This window comes from Myotis davidii, unplaced genomic scaffold, assembly GCF_000327345.1.
Source record: "Myotis davidii unplaced genomic scaffold, ASM32734v1 scaffold1012, whole genome shotgun sequence".
NCBI lineage: Eukaryota > Metazoa > Chordata > Mammalia > Chiroptera > Vespertilionidae > Myotis > Myotis davidii.
The window spans coordinates 294,759-309,974 of record NW_006283769.1 but is presented as its reverse complement, the minus strand read 5'-3'; the positions used below and the strand labels follow the sequence as shown (position 1 = coordinate 309,974).

Here is a 15,216-nt window from a genome sequence, read left to right as displayed (position 1 = left end):
GATATCATGTGGTATTTTTCCTTCATTGACTGGCTTATTTCACTTAGCATAATGCTCTCCAGTGCCATCCATGCCGTGGCAAATGGTAAGAGCTCCTTCCTTTTTAGAGCAGCATAATATTCCATCGTGTAGATGTACCACAGTTTTCTAATCCATTCATCTACTGATGGGCACTTAGGCTGTCCTATAATAAATTCTTTTCTAATTTTTATATCAAACCTATAGTGAATTATAGTTAATACTGTCTCTATTTTAAGAGGAAAATGAACAAGTTGGAAGATGAACTTTTCCAAGATAATATAGTAGATGGTTTAAATAATTCATAATCCAGGAATCACATACCAAAAGCTTAAAATATTAAGTATTAAAATCTATCGACAGAATGTCAAAGCAAAGTAATGGAAGGGGATTTTCATTTATGGACCAATTCTTAATTTTTTACATCTAAGTCTGGATAATTCTTCTCCTGACCATTTTTTGATAAATTCCTCTCAGAAAGAAGGTAAAGAAAAAGGTGAAGAGAAATTCCCTGAGTTTTTTCTTATAGACAATGTGTAAAAACTATGGTTGGTCAACATCACAGTTTATTCATCAGTAGGTTCGTAGATGGTTGAATAACAGTAAACAAAGCATTTTAATAAGTAAAGGGAAGTCTCAAGTGGTGTCTCTGTTTCTACATTTGTATCAGATACTTAGTTGAACACTCTGAATGTAGGTTAATAAAGTTTGGAGTTTCACAAAATTGGAATCTTGATGCCTTTCATAAACAATAAACCCAAGAAAGAAAGGTAGGAAGCCAACAAAACAGAATTCTACAGAGATAAAAAGTAAAGTCTTTTACCTAGACCAAAATTATGCAAAATTAACTGTGAGAATATGGAATAAAGGTGACTGGCTTAAAAACCTAGTATTGGAAACATGGAAAGATTTTCTTGGTTATAAGCTCATTTTATGTTGCTGGCTACTAACAAAAACAAAGCCTTATATACACAATCTACTTAATAATAGTTTTTAGTTGCAAAAATTCAGAATCTAACTGGTGTCTGCCATGGTCTGGTTACATCAAGAATATGCTTTCAATTCTGGAGATTTTCCAAAGAGTGAACATATCCCAGAGGGTACAAGCAGGATGGGCGGTATCTAGAAACCATATGTAGAGCAAGCGAATAAATAGTTGGTTGTCTAACCTGGAGAAAAAAGAATAAGGTATAAACCTGTCTGGTAGTGGCTTAGTTGACTGGATAGAAGTACGTAGTACCGGAACCTGCTACTCAGTGTGATCCAGGGACTCCAGCACAAGCAACGTCTGGGAGTTATTAGAAATGAAGAATCTGAAGCTCCGCCCCAGACTTCCTGATTTAGAATCTGCATTTCAACGTTGTTCTAAAGAAGGACTCTCCACAATGAATGGAGGAACATTACAGAGAGGCCAAATTTGACTATGTCTGAGCAACACTCTCTAATGGTTCTTTCCAACATGAATGGGCTGCCTATTAAGTGGTGAGGACCCGCATCAGTGGAAACAGCCAGTGGAAGGTAAAGCACCATGTTTCAGGGTTGTTGTGGAGAACTGGAATGTTGAAATTCCAGTTGGACTCTACGTTCCTTTCTGGTTCCAAGAACAGATAGGGTGAAAAAGGAACCTAAGTTCTAAAGGAGGGCCTTGCATTAGTCTTCAGTGAAGTGATTTCTGGCAAATCATTTCACACAGACCTAACTTTCTCAGTAAAAATAATACCTCACCTGCCTTTCAAGGGATGTTGTGAGGATTAGATGCAAATAAAGCACCTGGTGCACTGAATGTTCAGTAAACAGTAGTTATTTTTATTACCCAAAGACTGACAAATTTTTACTTAACTCTGCCAAAAATATTATCTTGTAAACCACCTTAACTCATGATTACTTTCATGACTAAAATGGGATGTGAAGAAGGCATCTGAGAATCAGACTATACATGTTGATTTAGGCAAATCTACAGTACATTATTATGAATATTAATGATAATAGAAAAATGAATATAAAGTTGTCATCGTGATGACTTTCCAAAATAGTGAAATCTGCTGCCATAACAAACTAGTCACAATAAGTAAGAGAGACTGACATATGGAGTCTGGTATTGATTTATGTCTTATATGCCAAACATATACTTATATGCATTTTATGTCATGCATTTTTTCATTATTGGAATGAAAAGGAATTATTTTCTAATCATAGTTTTTATGACATTTCCCCTCTCCCTTTTTAAAATAGCAAGACTATCATGTTTTCTTCAAACTAGAACAATTTATCAGCTGTCAATTCTGCATGGGCAGAAAATGAGATAAGCTCCAAAATTCTGAAACTTTTTGGCAAAAATGAGTCTGACAACTTTTGTTTTGTTTTGTTTTGTTTTAATTGAAAGAATTCATCATGTGTTACAACTTGGTTAACTTTCACCAAAACACATGGTGGGAAGTGTTTCAGTTGTCTCCCCCCCGAGCTTTTCTTTCACCTACAGACAAAACATGACTCCACAAAGAATGGCTGTAGATTCCTTCTGCCAGTTCTTATCAATCACACCCACCCCAAAACTGGCTGCTGGGGCGTGTACATCCTTTGGGAAAACAGAAACTTCTTGGCATGCACCACTTCCTCCTCAGTCTTCACCAATCTACCATGGTATAACCTAAGACGCTTCACTTTTCTCCCTGGCTCTGAGTGTAGAAATAGAGTTCCACCGCCTTCTTTTCTGCCTCTCCTCTCTCCTTCCCTTCATACTGGCCGACACCTAAGGACTGCCTCTTGCCTCATACAGTTTTCAGAAAAAAAAATATGTTAAAATTATCAACACATGAAATCACAAATGTATATTATATATTATTATTTTTTAACCTCTCAACATGGAGGATTTACTACTCATTTGATTCTTAACATTGGCCTTAACCCTGCAAAGATCTTTTACCTGAGCTTTGTTTTCACTTAAACTTCCTTATGAGGAGATTCAGCAAAATCTGGTTTATGGATTTGTAAAGATGTTTGGCGAGAGGGAAGTCTGGAGTGGGTCCCTTTAACGAGGTACTTAGGGAACTATATTAACTCCTTCAAGCCATGAGGATGCTATCTAGTGGCCTCCAGCAATAACACTTATCAGCAGTACTATTGCACATAAAGTCCAATCAAGCTAGGAGTTTCAAACAGTACCCTAGTGGCCTAACTTTATAGAAAGTAGTGACTAATGCCCTGGAGACAACCTGGCTTTGTATTGGGGAAAAAAAAATTCCCCCATAAACAGAACTTCCTATAAATACAAATATTTCAGTCTGAGCACCATACCTTCTGGGAGTGCTTTGTTTCTGGAAAGAAATTAAGAGCGCATTTTCAACTGCATTTTAACATCTTCACATTAAAAAGGGAAAAATCTATAAGAAATTTAAAATGTGGAAAGAAACCATTCTTTTGATCTCTCTTGGGCCGAGTGCTCAGCAGTTAGAGGAAACACATGATTGAATTGTGAATTAAAGCACCTTTGGACAACGCAGCTCAGTAACCTTGACTTCTTATCTGTTTTCTTTAATTAGTCATGTGAAAAGAGATGAAACCCCTAGGATACATGGACTGTGTCTGGTTTCAATTGTGTTCAGCTATAAAAAGTCAACACTTCCTATGAGCATTATCAGACAAAACAAAATCTGAGACAATGATTTTATTAACTTGGAAAAATACAAACCACAACTGAACATTTCTGCAAGTTTTGGCAAAAATTAATGGATATTGGTCTTTCCTCTGTGTGCCTTTTTAAAGCAAAATGTGGTTTTAAGGCCAATTTTAAGCCAGCATTAGTTTAGGTTAAATTTTACTGCCTTTTTGCCTTTCATTAAAGAGCTAAAGGAGAAATAGAAATAATCTACCTGAATTATGTTATAAAAATCTTTCATGTGATTGTGATTGGCATAGCTAAGCAATCCTATATAATAAAAGCCCAGGGACCATAATGACAGAATGACCACTCAACCAGTCACTATGAGGTGCACTGACCACCTCTCGGTCCCTTTCCCCAGCCAGCAGGCTCCAAATGCCCATGGCAAACGGGGACCCAGGGTGGGTGGGCGCGGGTGCACCAGGCCAAGGCCCCTGCCCCACCAGTCACCCCCCACACAGAGGGTGACCGGCGGCAGAGGTGGGGTCAGCTAGCGGGCAGGAATGGCAGCCGGAGAAGATGGCCCTGATCACAGGATAGGCCTAGGGACCGTACCCGCACACAATTTGGTGCACCGGGCCTCTAGTATTTTTTGTAAAAATATATGCTATAGCATTCTTAGATTTCATTTATGAAAAAGAAGAAATTCTATGTTTATTACTATTGTTTATTCACTTAGGACTCGTTGCTTTTTCAGTATCAGCACTGAATTTTGTTCAAGCTTTTATTTTTATTTTTATGGGTATTACAGGCTATTTGGAGTAAAATATAGACCTGTGGCAAGCTATTATATATGCAATAATGTGTAAACCTATTTTTAATGTCCATCTCTGTATTTCAAGTGTGAATATAAATTTTTTAAAGGATAGTCCATAATACTTAATCAAAACTTGCCTTCTAATATGGACGTGGATATAATAGGAGCTTTTACACCTATCTCTTCCCTGTGTACCACTTAGATCATTTGATCTGGTTAATTCCTTCTAATTTGCCCTAGGAATAGCTATTTCCCATCACGATTGTATGGTTCTTTGCCACTGGTATACAGCAGGCTCAGCTATGAAACTTTTAAATGTGTGATCTCTAAACCCACACAGACATGCTGAGTCAGAACCGGCATGGGGGGAAACCAAGTCATCTCTATTTTTAAATGCTCCACAGCTGTTTTTGATATGCACTCTTGGTTGAAAGCAACTGTCAGAGCTATCAATTTATTGGTATGGGTTTAAGATCTCAAAAATTACCTCTTTTGTAGATCCTACAACTTATGAGATATAAAGAGAACAGGATTAAACTAAGCAGGAACAGAGAAAAGTTGAAGGAGACAGCTTTTCTTTAGTATTAGGAACCAGAAGTAAGAATAAGAAAGTAGTCTACCTTTTGGTTTATGTCACAGATTAGCCCAAATTGCAACCTGTTGGTTTTCATTTCTTATTCAATAACTACGGGCCCAGTGCACAAATTCATGCACCTTGAAAGGAACTGTGGGCCCCAAGGCTGCAGTGGGCACAGGGGTGGGTCTCGGCCCATCCTCCATGCCCCCGCCTGGCCCCTCCTCCCACGGTCCCCAGTCCCCCCTCTGATGGCAGCCCTGCTCCCACTGCAACCGCTCCCACATGCTAACAGCCCCAGCCCCCACTCGCACCAGCTGACGGTGCAGAGCGATTGGGGCCAGTGCCAGCAGCGGGTACGAGTGGGGCTGGCACTATCAGTGGTTGCAAGCTGCTGCCCTGATCACCCCTCAGGAGCAGGCGGAGGTGGAGAAGTCCTCAGGGGCAATCGGGGCCAGCAGCTGCCATTCAAACCCGCTGATGGTGACAAGTGATCAGGGCTGGTGCCAGTAGCAGGTGCAAGCACTGGGCGGGACTGTGGCACACAGGAGCAAAGAATTTTCAGTAACCACCAGAGGCTCGCCCCGATGACAGTGACCAGCGCACCGCCTTGGCCTGGCGCCCCCGCTCACCTGCTTCACCATCTGGTGCTCACCTGGCATCCCTGCCCACCATGTTCCGCGCACACTCCCTGGTGGTCAGCACATGTCATAGCGACTGCTTGTTTGGTTGTTTGGTTGTTCCACCATTTGGTCTATTTGCATATTAGGGTTTATATATAGAGATTATCTTCTAGGATTAAAATGCTAGAACTCATTTGTATAAACCATCACTCATCCTTGTCATAAGAATACATTAGTTCCTAGCATCCAAAAACTTTTTATGTATCCCCTTATTAATTTTTAGGCTAAGACAAGATTCTGGGTTATTATTTTTGTTCCCTTTCTCATACAAAGTTGAAAGTAACCAACCTGCTCACCCTTAAATAGCTCACACTCTCATGGGAGAGAAGCAACTAAGCAAAAATTTACTCTGTATTGTGATATATACTTAATACCAACAACAACTAGAATTTTGTTAAGGGCTTCTCATGTATCAACACTTACCTAAATGCTTTAGGTCTATTATTTCATTTCCTCTAAAACATTCTATATGGAAACAACATTTTAATCCATATTTTGCAGAAGGAAACGGGCTCAGAAATAATGTCGGGCAGTCCACAGCACATATGTGGCAGAAAGGCTTCAAATTAGAACGGGACAGGGAGTAGAAGTTGTTTAATCAAAGCCAAGCCTTTGTTGCTAGGCATCAGATTCATGGTCTGCCTGATAAATTATCCAATAGACAGTTTACTAATGTGGGAACCCATTTCCCCTTCTTTCATTTATTTTTCATCTTTATGATGGAACAGTTGTTTCCGCATCACTGCGCTTTCAGCCATTAGAAGGTTTCCTCCCTTTCTCTCTCTCTCTCTCTCTCTCCCTCTTTCTCAGCCATTTTGATTCATTGTAGCCCAAGGTTTTGCCTCCCACAATAAGAGCATGTGTAGATAGTTTTTCAGGAAGGTGCATGATATAGAATTTTTGTTTCTCCAAACAAATGTAGTTGCTTACATTTCAGTTGCTTCTTCCTCTATTTTCAGTGAGAAAAAAGGCCAGCCATTTAGGAACGGATGTTAATCTCACTTAGAGGGAAGTACAAACCTGCATGCCAAGATGGGAATGGAGGCTTTAGGAAAGATACTAATGCTCATCCATTTCTGAGGCTCAAAGTCTCTGCACATTTCCCTGGGTTAGCTGGACAGTCTTATCCATGCAATGCTTTCAGCAGCATGGAAATATGTGACCCAAAACTTAACACCTCATCATTCCCAGCCTCCTGTTCACGTTTAGTGCAATTGCTGAATCTCCTCTGACTACATGGAAGAGGGAATCGTCAAGTGGCTACAGAGAGGGCTTTGACATGTCTGAGCTGAGAGGAAATGCAAGGAGCATCCGGTCTTCTTTTTCTTCCCAGCAGCTGCAGCACCTGAGAGTGTACTAATGCTTTGACTTCAGTCCTATGTAACTTTCTGTTTCACTTATTCATTGGAGAAAGTAAGCTTCTCCCTTCTCACAGGGATGTGGCACCAACTGTCATAAGTATGTGTAAAATACTTAGCACATCCTAGCTTGCTTTAATATTTCCTGTTCCTATGGAACTTTTGTCAAGTATGACTTGTGCATCTTAAGAACAAAGAAAGGAACCCCTGAAATACTGACCTAAATGGGTCTTATATCTTTACTCTGAGCTGTAGATAGACGGTCTGCAGGGGGCCATATACCCAGAACATTCTGACAAAGGGTGTTCAGTTAATGAAAAACTAAGTTAAGTTGGAGAATACCTTTAAAAGTGTGTCTGGACATGCCAGTATTTCACTGGCATGTGAATCCTATGAGGATTCACAAATTCAAGACAACTTCTGTCCTCAAGGAGCTCATAGTCTGGTTAGAAACTAACCTGTAGGTCAAGAATTACACTGAATTTCACGTTACCAAGGAATTATTTCTGAGACAGTTATGAACACACGAAGTCTAGAATGACTTAGGGTTCTTTATTTTCCTCTCACAACTCCAACATTAACAGTTGGCTTTCTTTTGGAGACAACATTTTTATTCTCCACAAAGATATTGTTTTGAACACTTACCAACCTGTGACTGGGAGTGCCCTAAAGAAAATACAGACATTGAGATTCAGGTATAGAGCAGCCACTAGCTCACTCACTAGCTCTTATGTTCAGTCTTCAGCCTCAAAATCCAAACTCATGCCAGTGAATGATTATAGTCCTAGATTCACAGGTTTTCAAATTGCTATTTAAAATGTGAATGTTATGGACATGGGGGTGCATAAATCTTTTCAAATTAGTGTTTGCGATTTCTTTGGATAAATATCCAGAAATGGAATTGCCAGGTTGTAGGGTAGTATCATTTTTAAATTTTTTGAGGAATCTCCACAGTTTTCCATAGTGGCTGCACCAATTTAAAATCCCATAAACCAGTGGTTCTCAACCTGTGGGTCGCGACCCCTTTGGGGGTCGAATGAACTTTTCAGAGTTCACCTAAGACCATAAGAAAACACATATATAATTACATATTGTTTTTGTGATTAATCACTATGCTTTAATTATGTTCAATTTGTAACAATGAAAATACATCCTGCATATCAGATATTTACATTACAATTCATAACAGTAGCAAAATTACAGTTATGAAGTAGCAACGAAAATAATTTTATGGTTGGGGGTCACCACAACATGAGGAACTGTATTAAAGGGTCGCGGCATTAGGAAAGTTGAGAACTGCCATAAACAGTGCACGATGGATCCCTTTTCTCCACATCCTCACCAATGCTTGTTGTTTGTTGATTTATTGATGACAGCCATTCTGACAGATATAAGATGATATCTCTTTGTGATTTTAATTAGCATTTCTTTGATGGTTAGTGATGTGGAGCGTCTTTTCATATGTCTGTTGGGCTTCTGTATGCCCTCTTTGGAGAAGTATCTATTCAGGTCCTTGGCTCAGTTTTTAATCAGATTGTAATTTTTGGTATTAAGTTGTATGAGTTCCTTATATATTCTGGATATTAACCCTGCTATTGAATGTATCACTGGAAAATATTCTTCTGAAATAAATCAGACAGAGAAAGACAAATACATATGATTTCACTTATGTATGAATCTAAAAAGTAAAATAAATGAACAAACAAAATAGGAACAAACTCATGGATACAGAGAATAAATTGATAGTAGCCAGATGAGTGAGGGGTTGGGGAGAGGGGTGAAAAAGGTGAAAAGATTAAGAAGTACAAGTTGCCAATTATAAAAATAGTCATGGGGATATAAAGTACAGGATAGGTAACATAGTGATATTGTAATAACTGTGTATGGTGTCAGATGGGTATTAGACTTTGGAAGGTATATAAATGTCTAATCACTGTGTTATACACCTGAAACTGATATATGTCAACTGCAATTGAAAGTTAAATTTTAAATAATGAGAATGTTAAAACTAGAGCAGTCAAAGGTCTAATAATCTGTTTAAGTTTTATCTGTGCATGATTTGATCCCCAAATAATAATGAAAACACAAATAATAACAATATTGTTAAATAATTCTATGATAGTACCCTCATAATTCATTGGAAATATTTCATTATGTTAAAATATTCCATTAACTAGTATTTTATAAACATTTTCAAAAGCAAGCTATGATAGAGAAGTTTTTACTGATTAAACTTATTAACCAGATTAATCCAAAAAACATCTAATCTACACAGATGTGAATATAAAGTTTTACTCTAATAAGAATTAGATGTAACCCTCAATGGAGGGGAGGAAACAGCAGGGATATATTGAGTAAGTAATTGAAAACACTGTGTAAAAATGTGAAAAAACATTTTTTACTTTTAAAAATGTTAATTATCATTTAGAGCATAGTTAAGTACTGGACTTGAAAAAACTTTCTCTCTGAAGTAACAACTGCATCTCTGTCTTCTTTCACAGGGTTTTGGAAATCCCTCCGGTGAATACTGGCTGGGAAATGAGTTTATTTTTGCCATGACCAGTCAAAGGCAGTACACACTCCGAATCCAGTTAATGGACTGGGAAGGAAACCAAGCCTATTCACAATACGACAGATTCCACATAGGAAATGAAAAGCAAAACTATAGTTAAGTCCTCTTCCCCTGTAGTATTTTATTTAACTGCCTTGGCCAGTTACTACTTTTAGTGGAGAAGTGTGAAAAGAACTGATGAAAGGCATCCTTCAAATTGAAAATCAGGTTGTTTTTCTAGGTCTCTGACAAAGAGATAAAAAACAAAACAAAAAACCTATAAAGACTTCTTAAAAGTTCTCACAGACTGATTATCTTGCTGTTGGCTCAAATTCTTGAAGATAGGGAATTAAGTCAAGCACAATATTATTATTATTGTTACTATTATAAAGGTTCAGTGGGTTCATACACATAAACCTGATTACAGAGAACTCACTCAAATGCAATGGCTTGAAATAAATACTCCCTCTATCAAAAGATCTTCTACTTATACGTAATTTATTTACTTTTCTTAAATTATTATTTTTTTCACATTATTTTGAAGTTGATAAAGAGGAGTAAAATTTTATATTTTTGCATGAATTGGCATAAAAATTGAGGTGAAACATAATTTAGATTTGTTTGGTAAATAATGTAAGAAGCAAAAATAAATCCATATAATGGCATCGGTATATACAGTTCTTCATTGCAGATGTGAAAGTAGACAATCTATATACTTAATTGTTAGAGTCTCTGATTTCTTTCAATGAGCGGCTCATATACTAGAAAAAGAAACACATTGAAAATGGTTAGGCAAGTAAATGGTAAATTCATTTCACAAACACTCACTATGTTACCTCTATGTTCTGGGAACTCTGCTATGTACTAGCAATTTTGCGGTCAGTGATGAGGTCTATAGTCTCCCAGGCCTCACAGTCCAGCTTTGTGACTAACTAGATCACTAAACATATGGAAATACATTGTAGTTACTTTTATGCAATACCTGGTACATGGCACGTCATTAGTAATTGTGTGTACCTCAGTTTTGTAATCAGTAAATGAGAGTTGCAGTGATTTTAAACTCTGAGTATTGTGGCTGTGCTGCATCAGTTAGGGAAACACGATTGTGTGCATTAAAGGGTTGGCACATTGCTGCACGCAAAATGCAGTGAAAGCAACCAGCGCCTTCTGCTTTTTTTCCAACTTGTGTGGCCCCCACCACCTAATTCAACTGTTTCTCCTGCTTATTTGTCTTTTTGAGACATAGCATGGACTTTGAATCTATAACATTTTCATGAACACATCACATTTTATTTTAATGGGTTATGTATGGGGTTGGATCCTTGGAGACATAATAATCATTTTCTTAACAAACAGTAATGATGTCACCACATCAACAGAGGATGAGAAATAGATCTAAAGAGTTCATAGTCTCATGGGGGGAGCGAATGATGGTGTACATAATGGCAACTCAAGAAACCAAAGAGACATTTATAAAATGCAATGGAGTGTAAGAAGAAATGTTTCCAAGGAGGTCAATATTTTGAGATTTTCATAACAAGGAAAACCACTGTAAAACATCAGGGGTACTCTTATATAAATGTTTTGACCTGAAACTTGAAACTATATGAAACTTGGCTAATGTCAGACAGCCTGACAATGGGACTAGCAAATAATTAGTCCAGTCTTTTTCTAGGCTCCTGAAGAATTTTCTTTGGTTCCATTCCAAAATGTCTCTCAGTTCTTGTGTGTGTGTGTGTGTGTGTGTATGTGTGTGTGTGTGTGTGTATGCATGCATCTGTGTGCTTGCGAGGCTGGAGTGATATTAAAGGGACAAAGAGTCTTTGGGCAGGTTTAGGAGGACTGTGGGCATCTGACATAGGCTTTAGGGTGTATGGTAGAAATGTCATTCTTGCACCTGCATGAAGAAAGAACACTTATCTCCTCTTTGAGTGTCTCATTGCTCTCCCCCACTGCTCTCACTGAGCATTTCCTATTCCTTCAACACTGTGTGATTCAGATCTTGACCCATAGATCTATTATCAAAAAGATGGAAAAAGTCAAGAACCATATGATTCCACTCATATGTGTGGAATAAAACCAAAAGCAACAAATGAACAAACAAGATAAACAAAATTTAATAGACACAGACAACAATATGGTGGCTATCAGACAGAAAGGGGTGGAGGGTAGTAAAGGGTAAAGGGGATCAAATATATCGTGATGGAAGGAGATTTGACTTTGGACAGTAAATACACAGTGCAATGTACTGATGATGTATTCTAGAAGTGTATACTTGAAACCTATATTATTTTATTAACTAATGTCACCCCAATAAATTTAATAAAAAGTTTTTAAAAAGTAAGTCTTCCCGCTAGAGTGACGCATACACTCTGGGATCCCCATTCTTATTTCTCTGGGGTATTATGAACATTGAGAATCAGCACTATAAATCCAGAAGGAACTTAATAACTTAATTCCAAACCTCTGGTTTTAATGAAAAGAAAGCTGAGGTTCAGAAATATGCAATATTTTTCCCAAGGAGGGAGAAGGACTCAACTATGGGATGTGTGACTCCTACCTAGTTCAGTGTGGTTTCCACTTTATTATGCTGCTGTAATAAAGCTGATGGCTCTGGTCCTCTTTCCTGCCAAGACTCAGCAGAAAATAGGTCTGTAATCATCGCCTTCTCGTGTAATTAAGTACTAAGATTCATGTTGGCATCAAACGGGAAATTAGAACTCATTAAAACATAATGCCTGCTCTGGTGAAAGCTTAGTTAAAATAAGCTTAGTAAAAATAAGCACACTAAGAAAACCAAACAGAAGCTTGGAAAGGGAAGCGACAGCCATGTGACTTCCCTCTCCACCTGTATCATCACTCACTCCTGCCCAGGACGGCTCCCCAGGCCCAGCGAAGCATGTGTGGCCTGAGGTTAGAACTCCAGATGTCCAGCTTTGCCTTTTGGTGCTGCTTCTCTGCTCATTGTTTTTCTCTCCAAGTTAGGATGCCTTGTTTACATAAATTATTAAAGTGTGAATGCTGATGTTTTTATGGTATTTTATTACTTATGAAATGATCATTAGCACTTTTTCATTTAACCTTGACAATGGCTTTTTGACACATTATTAGACACATTTTAAAGATGAAGAAACTGAGATGTTAGGTCATTGAACTGCTCAAATTCAACTGAAATCAAAACTCTGGGATGTATGCTAAGCTTTTGTTTTATATTTTCACATTTTCTGTATTTTTCCTCAATTATATATGTGTTTTCCGATGGTCTTAGGCGACCCCTGTGGTCTTAGGCGACCCCTGTGAAAGGGGTCGCGACCCACAGGTTGAGAACCGCTGATCTAGACACATATTGATTAAAAATAAATGTTGTGAACGGATAGATAAGCTTACAAATGTACATGTAATACACATATTTTCTTTTTATCCTCTAAGGACATTTTAAATCGTTTTCTCTAGTAGAAAATAAAATCTATAGAACCCAGAAGAATATAAATGAGAAAAAACAATAATGTAAGAGTGTCATGGTGAACACATCATGTGAAATAACATGTAATCAGTGTGAAATTATTAAATACTTCCTCTAGAGAGGTAGTATTATCCAGGTCCTCATCATCTGACACCCAGACTATTGTAGAGTCTGCCTGCCTCCAGTCTTGATGCTCTCAAATATATCTTCCACACTATTGTCGGGTGTGTTTTTTAAAAATATATATTTTATTGATTTTTTACAGAGAGGAAGGGAGAGGGAGAGAGAGTTAGAAATATCAATGAGAGAGAAACATTGATCAGCTGCCTCCTGCACACCCCCCACTGGGGATGTGCCTGCAGCCAAGATATATGCCCTTGACCGGAATCGAACCTGGGACCATTCAGTCTACAGGCCAACGCTCTATCCACTGAGCCAAACCAGCTAGGGCTGTGGGGTGTTTTTTCTAAAAGACAGTCTGATTTGGTCTCTGTTCTCCTTCATATATTTCAACAATGTAAAATATGTACATGTTAAAGTCTGCCATTTAAAACTCTTCATGACCTGGCCACTACCTACTTATTCAGCTGTTGCTATCAAACTCTCACCCTAACCTCACCAAACCAGACACTCCTTCATTATGATTGTGTTTCAGTAATTACTTGCAATTTCCTTAAACCATCTGTGCCTTTGTTTATGCTATATCCTTACCCTATATACATAAACCCAGCATTGGACACATCTTCTAAATCTTTAAGATCCTCCCTTGTTCCAGGAAGTCTTCCCTGATAACTACTAGAGAAGATACTGTGATGCACTAACCCATCGCCTCCCTTCAGATGCACTCCTCCCACTTCCTGGGTTGCTGACTGACAGCTCATAGTCAAAGTCCCCTACCTGGGCATTGCCTGTGGCTAGAGAAAGTCACATCACCAAAGTTGTTGCTCCTTCCTGCAGAGAAATTACACTCAATGACGAGTCAATATAAAGATCCCCTTGCCCAATTGGGGTCCAGAATTTCACGTGAGATTAGCTGAGGTTTTCACTGTGACTGTATGTGATGTGAGTCCACCGTCTCCCTCTGCTCAGTCCTGCTTTCTTCCCTTTGCCACATGGATTGATCCTGAAAGCACTCCCATATATGTCTCCCTACTCTGATTTGCCAGAGAAATGCATCACCCTTGCTGTCAGGCTAATTTGGATGCTCCGTGTTCTCCTATATTCATAAATCTCTGTGGCTAACTACTTAGTGTCCACATTCTATTATAAACTCATTACAAAGTGTTTTGTTTTTATTTTTAAACAACTGTGTGTTTGTGTGTGTCCTTTTCCATTATGTCTAAGCCTAGAGGTTAGGAACCATTTTAATCAAAATTTAAGATATATACCTAAATTAGCCAAATGATGGCCTAATAGTTAATAGCTAAATATTTGGTGAATACATGCTATGTACCAGACACCTTGTTTTCACATGAGAAAACTAAGGCATTGTACTTTGCACAAGGTCACAGGTATAATATGAGTAGAAGTCAAGATTTGAGCTTCGATCTCTTCTCATCATATATTTATCCCTCAACAAAGGAAAATCCATTCATTAATTTTGAGAATTAAATACACTCAAAGCACATATTCTAAGAGATAGAATGTTTCTTCTAATCCCATTTCTGTCTTTAATAATATGAATGTTCATGGACAAATCGCATTTCTCTGGATCTCCATTTTCTGTCCTATAAAGTATTTGTAAAGCATCTTGCAGCTCAGAAATAATTTTGTAGACTATAATTACCTTTATGTACACAGTTATTTTTTTTGTTTTGTGGCCCTTCAATTCTGATGAATGATTAAATTTTTATCTCTATAATAAATACTTCAGTAAGAGTGTCCATCAGTTTAGTGCTTACCGTGACCTTTTACTTCTCTTGAAAACTTTGCTGGTCCCAATACTTAGAGTTACAAACAAATACATCCAGCCCTGGACAGGTGGCTCAGTTGGTTGGAGCATAGTCCTGTACACCAAAAGGTTTTGGGTTCGATCCCTGGTCAGGCCATACGGGAGGCAACAGGTAATGTTTCTCTTTCTCTCTCTCTCTCTCTCATCCTCTCTTTCTAAAACTCAATATACTCACATGAGAATTAAAATTAAAAAGTACATCC

The 15,216-nt window shown here is 38.1% G+C and overlaps 1 protein-coding gene across 4 annotated transcripts in view; it reads left to right on the top strand.

The window, feature by feature from the left end:
- The window catches only part of ANGPT1 (angiopoietin 1), a 238,642-nt gene that overhangs the window by 191,127 nt on the left and 32,299 nt on the right, over positions 1-15,216 (top strand). For all 4 annotated transcript variants that reach the window (XM_015566158.1, XM_006753898.2, XM_006753899.2 and 1 more), the window contains one exon: positions 9,550-9,716. In XM_015566158.1, coding sequence (XP_015421644.1) covers positions 9,550-9,716 — 167 coding nt within the window. The remainder of the gene's footprint in view (positions 1-9,549; positions 9,717-15,216) is intronic.